Source organism: Dromiciops gliroides, chromosome 3, assembly GCF_019393635.1.
Source record: "Dromiciops gliroides isolate mDroGli1 chromosome 3, mDroGli1.pri, whole genome shotgun sequence".
NCBI classification, from domain to species: domain Eukaryota; kingdom Metazoa; phylum Chordata; class Mammalia; order Microbiotheria; family Microbiotheriidae; genus Dromiciops; species Dromiciops gliroides.
This window is the reverse complement of record NC_057863.1, coordinates 619,145,555-619,166,334: the sequence shown is the minus strand read 5'-3', so window position 1 is coordinate 619,166,334 and position 20,780 is coordinate 619,145,555. Positions and strand designations below refer to the sequence as shown.

At 45.6% G+C, this 20,780-nt stretch overlaps 1 protein-coding gene across 1 annotated transcript in view; it reads left to right on the top strand.

Moving 5' to 3' along the window:
• Nucleotides 1-20,528, top strand: part of DDI2 (DNA damage inducible 1 homolog 2) — a 30,473-nt gene extending 9,945 nt beyond the window's left edge. The window contains 9 exon segments of the mRNA XM_043991885.1: nucleotides 3,851-4,047; nucleotides 4,049-4,085; nucleotides 5,360-5,486; nucleotides 8,267-8,394; nucleotides 10,463-10,591; nucleotides 12,927-13,030; nucleotides 14,417-14,606; nucleotides 20,089-20,240; nucleotides 20,242-20,528. Coding sequence (XP_043847820.1) covers nucleotides 3,851-4,047; nucleotides 4,049-4,085; nucleotides 5,360-5,486; nucleotides 8,267-8,394; nucleotides 10,463-10,591; nucleotides 12,927-13,030; nucleotides 14,417-14,606; nucleotides 20,089-20,240; nucleotides 20,242-20,514 — 1,337 coding nt within the window. The 3' untranslated portion in view covers nucleotides 20,515-20,528.
• Nucleotides 20,529-20,780: the final 252 nt, after the last annotated feature.

The window sequence follows — 20,780 nt, the reverse complement described above, 5'->3', positions numbered from 1 at the left end:
GCCTGACATGGATAGACTTCTTTAAGCTTGCTTAGCCTCTGGCTCTCCAAGCTGATTGTAATGATGGTGGGTGCTTGTCTGGTGGCAAGAGGGAGCAGCTGCCTACTTCTGTGGTTTTTGTCCTAGCCTTTACCCCAAACCCTTCCAAAGAGCAGGGGTGGGGTGGGGCGGGGCAGAGAAGCTCTTAGTTTGGAGAAGGCTGTATCCTGAAGCAGCCAGACCTCTCAGTTTTATAACTGATGTTCTCTCGTGTGCTGGCCAACATTTTCTTGATCTTATGTCATCAGAAAGGCCATCCTGATGCCACATGGCATGGTAACTCTTTTTTTGCAACTTGCCTTGATGCAGAAGTGTCATGGCCAAGGCCAGGAGGAAGTGCAGCATGCTTGAGGGAAGCAGCTGACCGAGTCTGTCTATGCTCTGATTTGACGTTCCCTGGGTTCCAGGAAGCCACTGACTGACTTTGTCTGATGCTCCGTAGGCAAATACAAATATAGAGACACTTTTCTGTGATCGCATCCAACAGCCATTGGGTTGCTGAGGACTGACAGCTATAACCTTTTGCATTGTTGCTAAGTACTCTCGAGCTGTGTGGTCTTGTGGAGGCTAAGCTACATGTCCTCAGCCAGCATACAGAAACCTTTTGTGTTTCCACTGCCAAGCCAGTGAGAGGAAGCTGGGTTCTTCATTGGTGGTGTTTTGTTTTTTCTTCTTTCATTAGAGCTGCCCTGCTGTTGCTGTACCTCCAGAATGCAAAGACAACTCCTTGTCCCAAGCTAGAGGGCCCCCAGCTGTGCCACCAGTTTGGGTAGATAGACAGAAAACCTACCTCCCAAGGGCAGGGTTTGCTCTCATTGGACTCAGTTGATGGGTGTAGCTCCATTGGGGGGGGGGTGCGGCACGGACCTTCTTTCTCTGCCAGATCTGAAAGGCACATGAAAGATAATTGGGGCCCTGTGTTCAAGATGGCTCTTGTGTAAAACAAGTCACAACAGCTTGGAGCTTTGATTTCCTAAGCTGCAAGATTCAACAAACATTTATTAAATACCTACAACATGCAAGACACCACACATACAAATTGGAAAGATAACAGCGTCCCTACCCCCAAGGGCCTGTAGTCTGAGGGGGGATGGAGACATGATATGTCCACAACTAAATATAGTGTAGCCCAAGTGTGGTGGGTTAGAAGAGGGGTTGGCAAAGTGCTGAGAAGTTTGTGAGAGAGAGATCAAGAAAGGCTTTGTGGACTAGGTGCCGGCAAATAAGTGGGCCCGGAAGGAGGAGTGGGGTTTCAGTAGGCACAGATGCACGAGGAGAGTTGTTTACTCCACCTGGCGAATTGCTGGAACACAGTCAAGGAGGTGGGGGAGAACCGTGATCTGCTTTTCCTTTAACTTAGCAAGTATGAAGGAGTAGCCTGGAGCCAGCTGCTCAAGGGCTTTGGATACCAGAATTAGTAGTCTAACCTGAACCATTAAAGGTGGGACCTGTCATTTGGAGCAGTGTTAGATATACCGCTTGGGCAATAGAGTGGGTGGGTCGAAAGGGGGAGGGATGGAGTGGAAATAAGAAGGTAGGTCTGAGCAGTGCCAGCTGATGGAGAAGAGGAGCTGGGTGCTAGAGATGGGGCTCTCACACACCACAGGATCTGTGCAGTGAGACCCGGAGAATTGTCCTGCATAACCGAGATTACAAACCTCAGTGAAAAAGGAAACTGGGGAAGGGGTGAGGTGAAGAGTTTGCTTTTAGACATGTTGAAGTTAGCCATCCAGGTGGCAGCTCTGTGACAGGCAGCTGGAAATCTGAGTTCTCGTCCATGTTTAGACATGGCCACGGTCAGAATTTGTTTTACTTGACGATGCAGACTTGTTTTTCTCTTCGATTGGAGGGGTTAAAAGTCGGCAAAAGGTTGCTAAGGGAAAAAAGAAAGGAAAGAGCATCATTGAGTCCTTTAAAAAATGCAAAGAAGAGAACATGGAAGAGCAGAAGGAATCCCAGACAAGCAGAACAGCTTCAAAAGTTACATGGTGAATTTATTATATATTTCAAAAGAAAGGCAAACTATACACGTGCTAGAGATCTGCAGTTTTGTGTGCAATCTTCTGGAAATGCTGATTTTATTTGTGAAGTTCAGAGTAAAAAAATAAACATTTTTAAGAAGGGAAAAAAGAAATAAGGGACTTAGGCTTGATAGAGGAGACATCTGCATGGAGGTGATAGATCAAGGGGGAGAATGGAAAAAAGAAAAGAGAAGAGGGCCTAGGATAGAAACTTGAGAGACACCTATAGTTAAGGTTTGAGAGGATGTGGAATCAGATTCACGAGTGCACTTTGTGGTATCTGAAGGAGAGGAATGGGCTGTGGTGTTCCTGGGTCAGAGGTCAAGGAGGAGGACAAAATAGGCCATTGGGTTTGCCAGGAAGGGAGTCTCCTAGTGACCTTGGAGAAAGCTGTTTTAGTAGAGAATTGTGCTTATATTCTGTACCTCATTGGATGTTGGTGGAAATTCAGTGAGATCATAAACTGCCTTTAGATAATTTAGCTCCTGAGACTTGAGACTAATATAATTAATCTGCAGTTTAAAAAGGGAGGGGGGTTGGAAAAATTGAATCTGAATTTGGCTGGACCACACCACTCTATCCGTGATCTGAGGGAAACAACTATAAAAGGAATTTTTTTTCTTTTTTGAGGCAATTGGGGTTAAGATTTCTAGTTTAAAATTTTTTCTCTCCCCTACCTTCTCCCTCCCCCAAGACAGCAAGCAATCTGATATAGATTATATATGCACAATCACACTAAACATATTTCTGCATTAGTCATGCTGTGAAAGAAGAATCAGAGCAAAAAGGAAAAACCTCAAAAAAGAAAAAAAAAAGAAATAGCATGGTACAATCTGCATCTAGATTCCATAGTTCTTTTTTTTCTGGATTTGGAGAGCATTTTCCATCATGAGTCTACTGGAACTATCTTGGACCATTGTATTGCTGAGAAGAGTCAAGTCTGTCACAGTTGATCAACACACAATGTTGTTGATATTGTGTACAGTGTTCTCCTGGTTCTGCTCGTCTCACTCGGTATCGGAACTATATTTTTAAAAACCTAAATATCTTTTTTTTCTTTTTTTCTTTTGGCTTTTAATTTGAATAATGACAGCTCAGTTTAGGATCTGTCATACTCATGGGAGTTACATTCAAGAGACCTGTTACAGCTTTATTCATAGTCTTTGTGTAGAGTATCATCACCATTGTCATGATTTTTCTGCTCATAAAACAGGACTGATTGCTACCCTCTGTCCTCCCAGGGCATTGGGAGAGTCAGTGAGTTGGTGTTTGGAAAGCTCAGAGATGAATGTGTAAGTCCAGAGTATTGTTAGAAACCTACCCAGGCCAGTAAGGCAGTCCAGCCCAGACTTGCAGAATTGAGCATCCAACAGGGTTGTCTGTCTTTGCCAATTACTGTCAGGGCTTTTTAAGGCAGAGGTGGGACAGGACCAAGGTTTTGCCTAGGGGCACATCTTAGATCTGTGAAGATCCATAGTGTAATTGCTTTTTAAAAATTCCATGTATCTGCTGAGGCAACAGTGTAAAAAGAGGCCTTGCCTTCTCTTGGGTGGTTTTGAAACAGTAGTTCCCAGATCACAATTTAATTTTTGTTCTCTCTCACCTAAACGATATCGTTAACCTGGATCCTCTGCCCATAGAAGTAGCTGAGAAAGAGGAGGGGAAGGACTCGGGATCTCCGAGGCCACCTGCTGTTGGAAGATTTTTCTTGAAATTGGCTGTTGCTACATTTGTATTGACTTTTCTTTTCATGTCATTTGGTATAAACATGAAAAACTTTCTTCTGCCAGGTCTGCCCCGGATAGACTTCAGCAGCATAGCCGTGCCTGGCACATCAGGTTCCCAATTGAACCAGCAGCCAGCCCGGCTGCCCCGGGTATCTCCAGCAGACACAGCTTCATCCCCGCAGGGCTTGGACAATCCAGCCTTGCTCCGAGACATGTTGCTTGCCAATCCCCACGAGCTCTCTCTGCTCAAGGAGCGAAACCCCCCCCCTGGCAGAAGCCCTGCTCAGCGGAGACCTTGGTAAGCCTGGGTGGCTGTCGCTTTGTCAAGCTGACCTCGAGGGAAGGTCGGTTGTTGTCAGGCCTTCCTCGGCAGGATGAGGAAAGCAGCTGCCCCCCCAATCAGCCCTGCAAGTCCTGGGCTGAGTGGTGTGGAGGCAGCTTGACATCAGTGTCAGGGAGCATGTTGGCAGGCATTAAACCTGGAGATCTTTTCTAGTTGTTCTTAGCATAGCCATAATAGATAACAATTTTCAGACCTGTCCAGTGGTGAAGAAGCCTTTACGCAAGCTCAGTCAGTAAGCCAGGGGGTAGCAATTAAAGGGCTTCTTGTGACTGCCTCAGGCAACCATGTAGAACAGTGAGTGCCCTTTCTTGGATTAATCCCCCAAGTTTGGTTTGGGGTGGGCATGGCTCTAGTTCCTTGGTCTGTCATTACCACAACCTGGGAAATGGAAGGACACGATATCATCCTTTTTTCAGACATCACCATTACCACTCTGAAGGGCATCCCTTGCAAAGATTCTCTCGTCAAGCTTTATTTTCTTTCTAGTTTGTTTCCGCTCTCAAATTTGTGACCTTGACCTTTTTGCTGTACAGCGTGCATTTGAGAAGCTCCCTCATGATATTGAGATGTTTGTTTTGGAGGGAATTGTTTTGCTATCTCATGATCACATGACTTAATTGCTTCAGGTTCTGTTAATGTATCAAAAGGTTGCATGGCTAAAACCCCCAAATGTTAAGAAAATGTCAGAGTAAAGATTCTGTAGTTAGAAACCACATAGCATTTCTGATGAGCTTTCTGCCTACTGATGCTCTCTCAACATGCTTGCATAAAGTATACTCTGGCTGACACAGTCATTTGCATTTCATTTCTCTGGTTTAGGGTAGAGGTTGTTAAAAAAATAGAAACTATTAAGTGATTCATATTCTTTACAAGAGATAGGATGGAAAAGAACCAGGCAGAGAAGCCTGAGAGTCATCTGCCAGACAATGGTTTCCCATTAATTTAACCTCAGACCAGAGGCAGGGATGATTAAATTCTTAGGTGAATAAATGATCTAATTGAATGCTTGGCTTAAAGAAAGAGTTTTTACTGAAAATTCCAATGCTAAATGCATAATTCAAGGCAGTGACTGAATCAAAGTGAGCTTTCCAAATCATTTTTACATGTGCTTTTTAATATCTGTCTTGTGGATACCTTTTGAGAAGGTGTTAGGCACAGTAACATGCAGTGGAAAGGCATAGAATTCCATCCACTTGGAGTTTGGTCGTTCATATATCTCATTCTTGCAGAGAAATTTACTCGGGTCCTGGTAGAACAACAGCAGGACCGAGCCCGGAGGGAGCAAGAGAGGATCCGTCTCTTTGCAGCCGACCCTTTTGATCTGGAAGCTCAGGCCAAGATAGAAGAAGATATAAGGTAACAAACCCACCTCAGCCCAAGGAGAAGGAGGCTTTGTGCATAACTGGATTTTCAGACAAAGACAAAGAACCTCGTCTAGAGGTCTGGGGCTTGCAGTGGGGGCACTCATTTTGGTCTCCTCGCCCATCAGCCCCAGTGGCTGGTGCAACATCATACAATTGTTGGTTCTCTCATCATAATTTGATGTTGACAACTTAAGGACTGTTTTCTTGCCCTGAGACTTCCATAGGCATCTCTGTGGGCAGCAGAGAGTACCACTAAAACAGTGTTCAGATACAACGGCGTGTGGAGACAAGCAGCTTTGAGAGACTTTAGAACTCTGATCAATGCACTGATTAAAAACCCCTCAGTCCAGAGGCCTGGAGCAGAATCATGCTTCCCCGCCTCCTACCAGAGAGGCGATGGACTTCAAATCCACATTGAGATAGGTGCCCGGGACACGATCAGTTTGAGAATTTGTTTTACTGGGCAAAGAACACACACTTGTTATTAGGGTTTTGTTTTTCGGTATTTTGTTTGTTCAGTGGTGGTTGCAGTAAAAGGAAGAAATAATAGTTACCTGTAAGATGTTATTTTTTGAAAAAGATGATGTGCAAAGGAATTCCCTGAGATAGAGGAGGAAGAGCTTCCAGGTCATCCTCCAGGATGCTCCAGGTGAATTAAATTGTAGGCTCCTTTGACTCTCAGTATCCTTCAGCAGGTTGCTTGACTCCTGGTGATTTAGTTCAGGATTTAAGCCTATTTATAGTATAACAGCAACTCTGCAGAAATGATATTTGGAGGCCTAAATCTATTTGGCTTCCATGCTTCAGGAACCTGCTCTGCCCTCAGGGGATAGACTAGATGACAAGTTTCCTGCTCAGATTTCTCCAGAGCCACCTTCTATTTGGGCATTTCATAGTCAGTACCAAGATTTTATCGTATCAGCCCTGTTCATTTAACCTCACCATCTCAGTGAAAGAGTAGCTATATTCTTGCAGGTTCCTGTGTTGTCCCCAGTGATGAAAATCAGTCTCCACATTGACTGTTGCTCATCTGCCTCTGTAGCCTAAGGCAGAGTTTATTCCTAGTTTCTGTTGGGAGCTTTGTTCTAATGGAAGCAAAGAGCAGTTTGGGTGGTAAATTGAATGAGCAGCTCACGTGGCAAGGAACTATTTTCTAGATTTTTCTGTGAAAATTGAAAGCGCATGTTGTGTCACCATGAAACTAGCAATAGAAGGAATGTGCATGTCCTTTTTGTTGCAGACTTTGATTTCTTGCCCCCATCAGCATTATCAGACCCTGATAAATGACTTTTAGAAACATCCCTGATAAATAGACCATGTGAAATAGCGGCCTGAGCTACAGGGGCCCGCCCTACAGGGGGCCCGGCCTACAGGGGGCCTGGCCTGGGCTTTTTGTCAACCCCAAAACAGAGCTAACAGTTCCCTTGAAATGTCACTGTGATGTTGGGAAAAAAGAGAGAGAGGAGCCACGGATATCTGCAAGGCTCATCTCACTTCCCAGAGGAAAATTAAGACATCTCTTCCTTTAAAAAGGAAACCTTGTATGCTTTGCATAGCTTCCTGTGTAGCGTACACAGAAGTGAATGACCAGTACTAGTTTACAGGGGAACATAGCCGAGCCTCAGCTTTGTTCAGTTCATACAAAGTCACCATTGTGCAGCACACTCTGCTTTCCTTCTAAATTCCCTCCACACGTTTGGCTTTGTGAGGAGGCTGTCTTATTCTGGCACCGCACCCATCGGGTTTTTGAGGTGTGCCACTAGGGTGGTTGCAGAGGTTTGGGGCACTGAGGCATCATAAGATCATGTGGGAAACTTGAGAGATTGCACTTTTCAGATCAGGTGTCTGGGCCCTTCCATCTCCTTCTCCACCTGCCCAAGAAGATGAGTATTTTATTGCAGAGTGACTGCTACTCACCAGATCACTTCACTTCTAATGTTTTCAGAAAAGACACACTGTTAGCTCATTGTTTGCCTTAGTTTTGGAGGACGTGAGTTGGCCCATGGTGTATCCAGAGCCACAAAGCACCTTACCACGTTGGGATGCACTTTACTTCATAGATGTTGTGTCTGTGACTAGAAAGGTGCTTGATTTCATTAGCCACAACCATTTGAAGAATCCAGGTGTGAAGATTACAGAGGTGATATTGCAGTTGCTTTCCCCCTTCAGGATTTTGTATAAGAGTTGAACTCACATGCCAGCTCGGTCCGTTCTATTCTTAGTATGTGGTTGTTTATTTTGGAGCCTCATCTGGCCAGTGTACAACATGGAGGCTAAGTACAGTGGGGAAGTACTGGCCTGGGAAGCTGAAGACAATCCAAGTTCTCATTTCCCCGGCCCCCAAGGGCCCTCAAAGGCATGTGATCCTAGGCTGAGCTCAGTTAATACATCTGTCAGGTGAAGTTCCAAAAGCTACGTGACCCTTCTTTTGGTGGAGTTGTGGTCTTTGGAATATCTGTTACCTTCGACCCCAGATTTTAGTCCTACATACATTTCAAGCCAAGAAAATAAAACAAGGCCTCTGCTTACAGAAATGCCATTTTAGCTTCAGATTATGAAGAGATCTCTGAACAGCTGCATTTCAGCTCTTAAAGTAGCCTGCCACTGGATAAAAACCCTCCTTTCCAAAACCATGACTCCACTGCTCATAACTGGCCTGCACTTGGGGGCAGGAGAAGGGGGCAGATGTGGGGTTTTTTAACTTTTTGGCTTAAAACATCTGGATTTCTATTCATGGAAATAATCTTGGTACTTGGTTTTGATTTGTTGTAGGCAACAGAACATTGAGGAAAACATGACAATAGCCATGGAAGAAGCTCCTGAGAGCTTTGGCCAAGTTGTGATGCTTTATATTAACTGCAAAGTGAATGGACACCCTGTGAAAGCATTTGTGGATTCAGGTGATCATCCTGCCTTTTCTCTCCTCTTTCTTGACCAAACATAACCAATGAGAAGGGCCTGAGTGTCTTTCGGTGTCATTCGGGAAGTCCTGGGATGCTGGGGCACCTTGGACTTTCAGCAGCACCATTCCTAAAACCCTCTAAGTGAAGCTGCTTTTCTATGCATGTTCAGATTGTGTTCCAGAGGTTTGTAGAGTAGAGAGTGCTCCAGAGTCAGGAGATCCCTAGGTTTAGATCCAGGCTTGCAAACTCAGTGGGTATGATTGGGCAAACACTTGGATTGTGTTTGCATCTGTTGTCTTCTCTGAAATGGGGGTAACTGTACTTGCACCATTTTTTCTATTACTTTAATATTTATACAGAACTTTGGAGAAGTCTCAGTATTGTTACTGTCGTCATAGCTTGAATTTCTAAAAGGGAGAAATTATTGTGGGCTGAGATGGTGGATGAGGAGATGAGCTTTGAACTGGGCCAGGAGAGAGGGCGAAGATTCAGGGGCCATTTTATTGAAGGGTAATATATGGTCTGGGGCAGACTAGCACGTTTGTTCACAGGAGTAGTGGAATCAGATTGGCAAGGTAGGGGCAGACAGAGGGTGGTGGAGCTTGAAAGTTAGGCTTAGGGGGCAGGTAGGTGCAGTGGATAGAGCACCAGCCCTGTATTTTGAAAAGCAGGCAGGCCACTGTCCTCACAGTAAGACTGCTTGCAGTTAGAGTAGTTTGGGTAGGGGCAGCTAGGTGGCGCAGTGGATAGAGCACTGGCCCTGGAGTCAGGAGGACCTAAGTTCAAATCTGACCTTAGACCCTTGACACTTACTAGCTGTGTGACACCCTGGGCAAGTCACTTAACCCCACTTGCCTCACCAAAAACTAACTATCTAACTAACTAAATAAATAAATAGAGTGGTTTGGGTATAATGTTCTGGGTTCCTGAGCTCTGTGTACTAGATGGTTCTGTGGGCAGGAAGCAGTGGAGAAAAGAAATGCATAGAGAACCCCACAGGTTAGTGACTGACTCCAAGGGTTAGATTTGGGGTGAGTAGTCAGATGGAGGCACTCTGGGGTGATGTGGGGAAGTCAGGATGTCCTGGTATGTGCTGGGAGTCAGGGCTAAGATCATGAGCTTCGTTTTAGAGTTTTGAGATCACCACGTAGCTGACAGTGGAAATGTGGAATTAGAAGAGAGGTCAGGACAGGAAGCCACCAATTGAGGGGGTCAGAGTTGAGACCAAGGCACAGTCAGCCTCTTGTCAGTGTCCCACATCCAGCAACAGAAATTGGCCTGACTACCTCATCTCGTCATTGAGGCTCTCTGGGTAATTGGGGCCACAGGTGAGGAGCTGGAGTTGGAAGTTGATTCTGAGCCCTCCTATCCACTTCTTAGGTATCTTCAAGGCAAATAGCTGAACCGAATTCACTTTCCCCAGTTATAAAACAGGAGCAGCAATGCTTAGTAGCAGGTTCTGAAGTCATTAGATGCAAGCAGCTCAGAAAGGAGCAATATTGTCTCCAGGACCTTGGGGTCATCACTTGAACACTCTCTTCACCTGTGTCCTGGGTTGCTGGGACCCGCGTGCATCTCTGTGTCCTTCTGTCAGTTTTTGCTTTCTTGTGGTAATTTCAGAATATCCTTAACAAACAAACCAGGCTGGTCCTACAAGAAAATGTTTATTCATTCAACAAAATAATCATTAAGCAAGGCACTGGCAATACCAAACCCAGATAGCCTTAAGGAGCTTACGTTTTGTTTGGAGGAAACAGCACAGCATGCCTAGCCTGGTTCTGAGGTGCACAGGATTCAACAGTATTTCCCAGTTTCAATTCAGAACAGAGTCAGATCAGTGAAAACCTGATGTGTGGCTTGCTTAGTAGGGGCGACTTGGAATTTGTCAAGTGTTCCCTCTTGTTAACCAAGGAAGACAGTCTGGATGTGTGTATCTTTCTTTGTGCTCCATTCTAGTTAAGTATGACTCCTCCTTCATGCACACCACGACCTGTGCAGTGAGTTGAGGATAGAGATTGTCAAGTGATTCCAAATAGTTTGTGATGCTGACATCTCTTCTTCCCAGGAGCCCAGATGACCATCATGAGCCAGGCGTGTGCAGAGAGGTGTAACATCATGAGACTTGTGGATCGCCGGTGGGCTGGGATTGCCAAAGGTGTTGGCACACAGAAAATTATTGGCAGAGTGCATCTCGGTAAGTAAAGGCTTGGGAGCGTAGTGTGGGGTTTTCCCCCTTCCACTAATAAGATGCACTGTCTAATTCAACTACATAGGATCTGTGGTAATTACCCTCTACTTGGGGAGGGGGTGTTATTTTCATAACTTTTCTAATAAAAGAATGATTAATTTTGCTGTTGTTAATATTGGCATACCAATGCTAGTGTATCACCAGAAAGAGAAGAAATTCACCTTCCCGTTTATAGAGATTTCATTTGTTAGCCTGTTGGTGAACTTATTAGATTGCATGATCTGGCCTCCAAGCAGAGGCTGTGTGACTGCTTGTTGCAGGTGTTGTCATAGGCATTTTGTTCAGGAACCAGTTGGGCTCAAGAGATGGCCTTCTGATGTGGGCTCTGGACCAATGCTGATATCCTGTGTTCCCAAATTTCTAAAAACTTAGCTGGAGATAGAGTGGTTGTGGGGGCATTCTTTCCTACTTTGGAAGCTGTGTCCAAGGCCTAAGGGCAGGAATAGGCAGAAGCACTGGAAATGGTTAAGTTGATTCTAGGGGCCCAAGCTCTCTCCCAGTAGTAAATTAAAAGCTGATAGAAAGGAGCAGCTTAAAAAGTACATGTTCCCTGGGGCAGCTAAGTGGCACAGTGGATAGAGCACTGGCCCTGGAGTCAGGAGTACCTGAGTTCAAATCCGACCTCAGAACATTGACACTTACTAGCTGTGTGACCCTGGGCAAGTCACTTAACCCCAATTGCCTCACCAAAAAAAAAAAAAAAAGATTACCTGTTCCCCATGGCCTTTGTGAGCAAGTTGAAAGAGAAAGGAGACCTAATGGGAATGTCTGTTTGGAGATGTGAAAAGGTTTGTCTGTTCCTCTCTAGATGCCCAGGGCTTCATAGGCATGTCTGTATTTTCCATTTGACCAATCTTTGTCATCTAAATATTCAAAACTACTTAGAAAAAATAAAAATCTTTGCTGTTTTCTTAAATCTAGCAGATGATGACTGATACTCAAGTCAAGTGTAAAATCACTGATGGTCTTAGCCAGTTGGCTAAGTAAGCACACCAAGGGAAAAGATTGAGAGCAGAGGAATTGCCTTTGAAAGCTTTGCTAGCCCCAGAGAGGGAGGATATCATGGGTCATGTGCCATTTCTGTATAATCTAGAAGTTCCAGAAAGAGGCTTGTGATTTGCAAGTCATTTAGCCCATTACATTTGACAAGTACAGTGGTCCAAAGTACACCGGCTGCAGAGCTGGTTTATGTTTGCAAAGGGACGAGTTTTTGGGAGCAGGCCAAACCAGCATTTGTCTCTTGGACCTGAGAAGAAGAGTCAGAAGATTCAGAGAGCCTTCTTTTTTTCCTTTGGATGAAATCCTCTTACTGTATAACTTTTTTAAAGCCATAAGCAAGAAGAACATACTTAATGTCAGAAAAATGGCTTCTTTTCACAGTTTTCCCCCCAGGTTATGCATCCGCTCTAAATAACATCATTCTGCCTTATACTCAGCGTTCCTGTTACTTGTTTTACTCCAAGGAATCTCTTGAGCTGGAGCCCAGACTAGTTTTTGGTTTTGGTTTTTTTTTTGCGGGGCACAATGAGGGTTAAGTGACTTGCCCAGGGTCACAGAGCTAGTAAGTGTCAAGTGTCTGAGGCTGGATTTGAACTCGTGTCCTCCTGAATCCAGGGCTGGTGCTTTTATCCACTGCCCCACCTAGCTGCCCCCTCCCTAACCCCCTGACTAGTTTTTCAGGAAACCTTTTTTTTGTTTTGTTTTGTGGCTTTTTGTGGGGCAGTAAGAGTTAAGTGACTTGCCCAGGGTCACACAGCTAGTAAGTGTCGAGTATCTGAGGCCGGATTTGAACTCAGATCCTCCTGAATCCAGGGCTAGTGCTTTATCCACTGCACCACCTAGCTGTCCCCCCCCCACACACACACACACATACACATACCCCCCCAACTATTTTATTATTATTTTGGTTTTTTTGGCAGGGCAATTGGGGTTAAGTGACTTGCCCAGGGTCACACAGCTAGTAAGTGTTAACTGTCTGAGGCCAGATTTGAACTCAGGTCTTCCTGAATCCAGGACTGGTGCTCTATCCACTGCGCCACCTAGCTGCCCCCCCAACTAGTTTTTAAATAAAGAAACAAAAAATGATAATTCTAAGAAATTTATATATACTTATATTAACTATGATCATTGCCTCAAAACTTCTGTCATTTGGAAGTCTCATTGATTTCAGAATCCGTTGAAGGAAACTGCTGGGCCACATTGTTAGGGATCCAGTTTCCACAAGGTGCCCTGGGCCTTCATGAAACTCCTAACAACATCCATTTTTCTCTCTGTGCTTCAGCTCAAGTTCAGATTGAAGGGGATTTCCTGCCATGTTCCTTTTCCATACTTGAGGAACAGCCCATGGACATGCTTCTGGGACTGGATATGCTCAAGCGGCATCAGGTAACTCCTGCTCTTTTGGGGGCTGGTGGTACGTGGGAGAGGTGGGAGGTGCAAAACATCTGCCCATATGTGAAGTGTTTATTTGAATCTGAGCTCTGATTGGATATTTGTACTGGAGAGACTGAGAGCTGGGCTCCAATCAGAGTGCTCTCTCTACTTGAAGAACATCACTGGAAAGAGAAGAGATCTGTCTCTGTGGGCATCTTGGCTCTCAGGTTATCGGTGACCTGCTAGCCCCCCCCAGCCCCTTGGAGAAGATGGGCTGGTCAGAGCACGATGGGAAAGCCAATAGAAATAGCATCCTTTTCCATACAAGTTGGAGGGTTTTACTAAAATAACTGCAGTTTGTTTGTTTGTGGGGGGCCTTATTCAAGGTGGGTGTTCTAGGAATATAAGAACACTGATTTCTAGCTTTTAATAGGTAAAACAGGCAGTCAGCCTTTCCTTTAGATTAAGGGATTGTCTATAGGTATGTGAAAACATCTGTTGGCCATGGTGCATGGGCACTGTAAGGGCTCAGCACTGTAAACCCAGGCTGCTCTGCCTTTGCTAATGAAACCCAATGAGCACTTACTGAATACTGCTTGTGTGTGTGGGGGGGGGTCCCTTCCCTCCAGCAGCTTACAGTCTGGTAACTGGGACTCTCAGCAAGTAGACAGTGGTGGGAGTTTGAGGGGCTCCCTTTACATCTTGGACACAGAACTGCTTGTGTATATGTGCTGATACCTGCGGGCAAGGCATGTGGGTAAAGGGAACTCCAGGGAGGGGACTCTCCATTATTTCAGAACAACACCTATTCTTCAGCTTCTTGTCTGAGAGACCTTCCTGAGGGCACCAAGAGGCTCAGCAGCTTGCCTTGTGCTCAATATAGACCTACTGTGTGTTTGAGGTGGCCCTCGAACTCAGGGCCCCCAGAGTCGAGTCTCTTACTTGCTAGGATGTACTGCTTGAGCCTTTATCCTTCAGAATGATTAGAAACAGACCTGTGGTTTTCTGTGGCCGCTTGCCATCAGCTTGGATTCCAGGCATAGCAGACACAGGGTAGGAAATGCTGTTTTATATTTAAGCAGTAATAGTTTGCAAATTATTCTTCTATCTTAATGTCATTACTGTTAACTCACAGTACCTGAAAACTCTCAAGTAATAAGCAGAAAATCTTAAAGGATGAAAGCTTTTAACCAGAAGGATTCACTTGACTTTTTTTTTTTTTTTGCTCCTATAAGTGTTGCTCTTAGCAAATGGTAATTTCCATTCAAGTACATCTCTTATTTGAAGAGCTGAGCTTTTCTGAAGGCATTCATTTAATCAAAATCAGCTCTTATGCATCAGCCTGTGCATCAAGGACCAGAATCCTTTTCATTTGGGGTTTGGTTTCATCTCTCTCAGTGTTCCATTGACCTCAAGAAAAATGTACTAGTGATTGGCACCACTGGCACGCAAACCACCTTCCTTCCAGAGGGAGAGCTCCCAGAATGTGCAAGGTTAGCATACGGTTCAGGGCGGGATGACATTCGGCCGGAGGAGATCGCAGACCAAGAACTAGCAGAAGCTCTTCAGAAGTCCGTCGAGGATGCAGGTATTGTGCTGGCAGAATTTCCTATTTTGGTGATGGACGGGGGAAGTCCCCAAAGGACAAGTCTTAGAATCTAGGCCCCTTTCTGAATCTGCCCGCCAGCCTCCGCAGCATGCATCCTAGGTTTTCTCTCATGGCCCACTCCCATTTCTTAATATAGTGAAGGAGAGTAGAGTGGCTCAGCTAGACCAAGAAGAAATGCGTTGCTATGGGTGACGTCTGTTGAAGAGTTCATTCCTCATGAATCTTTTACTAGGTGTTTTATATTTGTGTTTTTCTTAAAAGAAGCTCCTGTCATTCAGAAAAGGACCCCCTTTTCCAGTCTTGCTAACACTGGCCTCGTTTCTTAACTGAGGCGCTGCAGACTGGGATGATGATAATCATTCCTCTTCTCCTTTCTTTCCTGCCCTCCTTTGGACAGGAAGTTGGACTGAGTGGAAAGAGCAACTCTCTCTTATTTTTGAAGGAATGCCCATTCCTTGATCCTCCTTGTTTTTCCTGAAAATGCTGCCAGAAGAGTAGATAGCAAGGGGATGATTGCCAAATTCGGGGGTTTTGCAGTACCCTTTGCTGAGACCACGTTGTTGAAACAGTGACCTAGAGATCAGAAACTCTACCATCTCGCCCCCTTTTCTAAGTCTTGTACATTGTGACCTGCCTGGCTCAGGCCAGAAACTAGTTGCCTTAGCCAAGGTTTTCAGGACAAAATGAAAGTTTCAGTCTGGAGTTACCTGTCACCATGGCTAATGTCAACATAATGTGCTCTATTACTTGTGTATTCAAGGTCACATTGGCCTGGGCCCACAGGTGATAGGGGAGGGTAGCGAGGAATGTTTCTTAAAGGAAACCTGTGGTGAAGTCAGTTTGATTTTCCTCCAGTTTGTTCTGAGCCTGGTCCATTTAGAGTGGGAACAGTGGAATCAGCTAGATTGGCCTAACTTCTTTCTTGTTGCCTCAGGTCAGAAGTTCAGGGACAGAGCACGTTTCTAGCACTGGTATTTCGCAGAGACTAGAAATGGAAAATGATTCAGAGTAGCACTGCAGAAGTGAAATAATAGCCAAATCATAGCTCTCAGCCATATTGTAAGATTTTTCAACACAGGTTGAGTTTGTACAAAACTTCCCTTTCTCCCCAGCATATATTGAAGATGTGTTATGAAGACCTTCCTCTCACAGTTGCCGAGATTTGGCTTGGGGAACAGTAGCTGATGGTCGTGGTGGGTCTTGATCTTCCGCCCATTACCAGTTACCCATTTCTGTTTAGGTGGTGAAGGGGAATGACGGGAACGAGAAGTTGGGGTAGGTCCTTTAAGTCATCCCCTAGGGGATGGGCAAACAGAAGGGGAAAAAATAGCATTTGCTCTTTACCTTCCTTTCGCAAAATGCACCTGGCTTGCTTCCACCACAAGGCCAGCCGCAAACAGAAATGGATCCTCTGCTTAACCCAGTGCTTGGTGTCTCTCCCTTCACAGTTCACTGACTTCCTGTGCTGATGGGAAAACTGGACTTAAAATTGAAGGCCTGGAAGGGAGGCCTTAATCTTGGTTCCTGAGGCCGGGCTGAGCACTGATCAGAGGACCTAAACCAGAACAGCAGCTAGGGTGGGGCTTGGGCACGTCAGGTCAGCCTATTCTGTGAGAGGTGTAAGTTGAGGAAAGCCCGAGAGCAGTGAGGACTGGATGCACAGGGTTTGTTTCCCACTTCCTACCCACCAGAATTTGTCTCACCCAATCACTGTCCATCCCCCAAGGCAGCAGATCTTACTCTGGCCTTCCTTGCCCATGTGGTGTGCCTGCACCCTCTCCCCGAGAGAGAGTGCGAGCATGTGTGTGTGTGTGTGTTGTGTGTGTGCGTGTGCACTCATACGCGCGCATGCATGCGTGACAGGGTGTCTGAAAGGCCATGGTGTGTTGGGAGAAACAGCCCTCAGTTTTATCGATCATCCAGCAGAACTCTGAGGTGACCAGAACCTCACCCCCTCACCCCCTCTGTCCCTCCCTGCTCCAGTCCCGGCAGGCGTGGCGACTGTAACCTTGCATGCTGTGTGGTTTGAGTTGTTAACCCACGTTTGCTTGTCTGTTTCCTAATTCAAACAGAGCGTCAGAAGCCTTGATGCATGTCATGTGTGTGTACTGCAGCTGGAATGGGCCTCAGACCAGGTATTTGTAGCCATCACTTTAAACCTTCAATACAGTCTTCATGTGATTGGTCTGAGTAATACAGGGATCTTTCTTCCTTGTGTGTGTCCTGTGGGTGTGATATTCAGGCTTCTTAATTCACCATGTCACCTTGTTTAATCTAATTACAACTAGCCTGCACGTGGCATATGTATGCTGGAATACATGTGTTGTGTATATATGCACACATACATATATGCAGGCATATATGTATGTGTACAAGTTCATGGTTTTAGAATTGTCTTCTGTGGGAACTGCCCAAAGAAATGACCACATGAATTAAAAACTTAACAACTAACAGTGATGAATAACACAACTATAAAAACCATTAATAGTGATGACATTCTCCTTTGGGTTTGTTGCGCCCCTTTCCTCGCAAGAGCCACAGGCACTTGGTTTGATCCGTCTTCACAGAATAACTCCTTTGAGGATCCCAAGATTCCATCTGGGTCACAGTCGTGGCACTGACAGCCGCCTTCTTCCCCCGCCGCTACCCCCCCCCCCCCCCCCCCCCCTGCTATCTGGGATTCCACCCTGGCCATGGGGGGCCCTCGGGGAAAGATTCTGTTATTCTGTTCTTCTACTGTCCTGACATGGGATCTGTTAGCAAGACCGGGAAAGAAGAGACCGTCTTGGCAGTGCCCATTCAGCATCCCACAAGAGTGTCGGCTGGCTGGTTGTAGTTAAATGCGTGGTGCTTTTTTTCCCTTGCCACTGTTCACTTTCATCGTTGATACCCTGCTCTCCTTCCTCTGCCCTCCATGGTCCTCTAGTACAGAGCCAGCCTCTTCCTCTGTGCTCCTGCCAGTGAGGCCAAGGCCCAGGGTCACCTTCAACTTCTGGCCAGGCTTTATTCCCAGGACCCTAGATCCAGGAGGCCATCATTGGCCTGCACCCCTAGCACCCAGGCTATGCGGGTTTGACCATTTGTTCGCATTAGAAAGATCTTGGGGCATCCAAGTCAAGATTTATGGCATTTTATTCCCTTTGCTTATGAACCCTGAACAGGACATGAGGCCTCCGCATCAAGGGCTTGAGATATTTGATAAAAGGGTGAGCTTCTCCTTGACTTAAGTCACCGAGCCTCCTTTAAACAGGTTGGCTGGTATGAGAGAGCTTGTGACAGGCCTCAGGACCACATTAATAAGCAACTTTTAAGCTAATTGCAGGAAGGCCAACTTGCAACTGAATCCCTGATAAAATGGGTGTGACTTGAAACTGTAAAGGAAAAAAATTCATTTGGGAATGTGGGACCAAAGCTATTTAGAGACAGAAGCTAATGTATTGTTGGGCCGACTTTAAGTTCATCCTGAAGACTCCCACCTGGTTGGTGATCAGGAAATGAAAAATCTAAGTCAGAAAATACACACATAGCATTAATTCTTTTCTCCCAAACAGCTGTTATTTAACAAATTGCTTGCACTTAAAAGGTTTTTTTTTTGCCCAGTCCTGTGGTTTCAGTTTTCAGAAACCTCTTCTGCTAATGAAATTGAAATGCACATACATCTACAATTTTTAGTCTTCCAGAGGTCAGTGGTTTGCCTAGTGTCACATGGCCCGTATGTGTCAGAGGTAGAACTTAAACCTAGGGCCTCACTCGCTGCTCAATCTCTCTATCTAGATGACTCCTCAATTTAAAATGCTGTCCCTTTCTCTTAAGCCCAACCTTGCCAATTGCCTATTGGATATTTGCAATCGGATGTCTTGTTGTTTATCTCGAACTCAGTCTGTGTAAAAACAGAACTCATTGATTTTTCCCCCACAAGTCCTACTTTTCTTCTGAATTTGCCTGGCTCCAGCTGAAAGCACAACTATGCCTCCTAGGCTCATAACTTTAGAAGTCATCCTGCTCGTGACCTTTCCTACTCACATAGGTACCCAGTCTTGTTATTTCCTCCTCCCCTCTCACATAGCTGCCCCTTTAATTTAGGGCCCTTGCCCCTCTAAACCTGATTCTTTTAATAAGCCTCCCCATCTATCCTCATAGCTGCCAAAATGATTTTCCAAAGGCACAGTTGTGATCATGCCACTTCCCTATTCAGTCAGCTCTCATGGCTCCCATGCTCCTCTGTTGGGCATTTTTAAATCCATCCTAATCTTGCTTCACATTCCCTTTCTGGCTTCAAAGGCCTTGCTTTGGTGACATGGGCTGTCTGTCTCCCAGACCCAGAATGCATTCCTCAAGCTCCTTAGATGCCTAGCTTCCTTCAGAGCTCTGCCTTCTGGCCCCCAGCTCCCTGTGCCCACCAGAAGACCCCTTTTCCTTCATTTGTACATATATACATATACAGGTCACTTCTGGTATCAGTTCCTTGAGAGCCAGGGACATGTTCTCATTTAGTCTCTACCAGGCTCCCCCCGCAAGCACATAGTAGGCCCCTAATAATCACTTACCTGGTTGACGCTGGAACCTCCAGGCAGATTCATCTGGCCACCTTGGCTTGATGCCTCCCATATCTTTTGCATATTCATTTATGAAGTAATTGCCTGAGATCCCTTTAAAGTTGTATTATTTTGTAGAAATAGGATTTTATCTGTAGACCTCATTTTTACATTTCCTCTAAAACTGACTCCTTCCTGCCCTGGTATATCTTGGAGACCAGAATTAATAAGATAGTTAATGATAGTTTCCATTTATGTAGAGCTTGACCAGGCTATTTGCGTAGATTATCTCATCTGATCCTCCCAACAACCCTAGGCAATGGATGTTGTTATTATTCCCATTTTGAGGATAAGGTCACTGAGACTGAGGGAGATGAAGGGATTGGCCCAAGGTCCTACAGCTAGTGATGGTGTTGGAATTTGGAATTTTAATTGGGGTTTCCCGGCTCCAGCTCTGCCCTGGTCCATTGTGCCAGATGTGCCCCTCTGAAGGCCCCCACAAGGAGTCATTGCCTTTTTTTTTTTTTTTCTTTCAGGGCAATGAATGAGTTAAGTGACTTGCCCAGGGTCACAAGGCAGCTAGTAAGTGTCAAGTGTCTGAGGCTGGATTTGAACTAAGGTCCTCCTGAATCCAAGGCCAGTGCTTATATACTACACCACCTAGCTGCCCCAGTCATTGCCTTTTCTGCCCAATCCATGATACCCTCATCTTGACATCTGAGCACCCAGTGGCTACAGAGCTGAGCACGTCCCCTCATACTGGGCATTGGTCAGCGTTTGGACATTTTTCATGAGAACTTGAATACGTCCTATTAGATCAAACTGAATGCATTTTAGGAAGCACACATTTACACTTTGAGGTTGGTATACGTTCCTTCACATCTTCTAATAAGCTCTTCCTTCCTCTCCCCTTTTTTCCCATGTAGAGAAAAGTGATAAAGAAACTACCTCACTGGGAACATCACCATTACCAATCTGTGGTGGATCTGACAGTGCAGCCCATTCATTAGGACTCAGCTCTGAGATCAGTCACCCCGTAAGTCTTGATCGCTCTGTCTCTGCTCCTGCTTCCATCTGCTTCCTACAAGCCCAACTTACGAGAGATCACGGATCCGAAAGCGGAATCCCAGGTAACCTCGGCCAAGAGAGAATGTCCTCTTCCTTCCCCGGCCCTTCCCACCCAGGCCTCATCGGACAGCACCATGGAAGAACATCCCGCCGGCTGTCTGAGGTCAGCTACTACTCTCTGGAATACATCAAAAGAAACAATCATGACAGATAATCTGAAGAAATCTGCAGAGGAAAGCACCAATAGCATCAATAGCGCATCTCGATATAGAACAAAAAGATGATTTGTCTCTCTTAGCCCACCCAGGAGCCCAATCCACAACCTTTCTGGGAAGGAAAGGCTCGTGTTCACCTTATCAAGAACCCAATCAGGGAACTGGCCTCCAACAGCCCCCCACAGCCAGTGAGTGGACCGCCCAGTGAGGAGGATGGCCCACAAGTCCCCAGGAAGACTGGGCTTGGCCTTCTTCTCGCGCAGCAGAGACCTGTTGATTTACAACTGAAGATCACGGATCGGAGCAACGGCAGCTAGGGCCTTCCACGGCCAGAA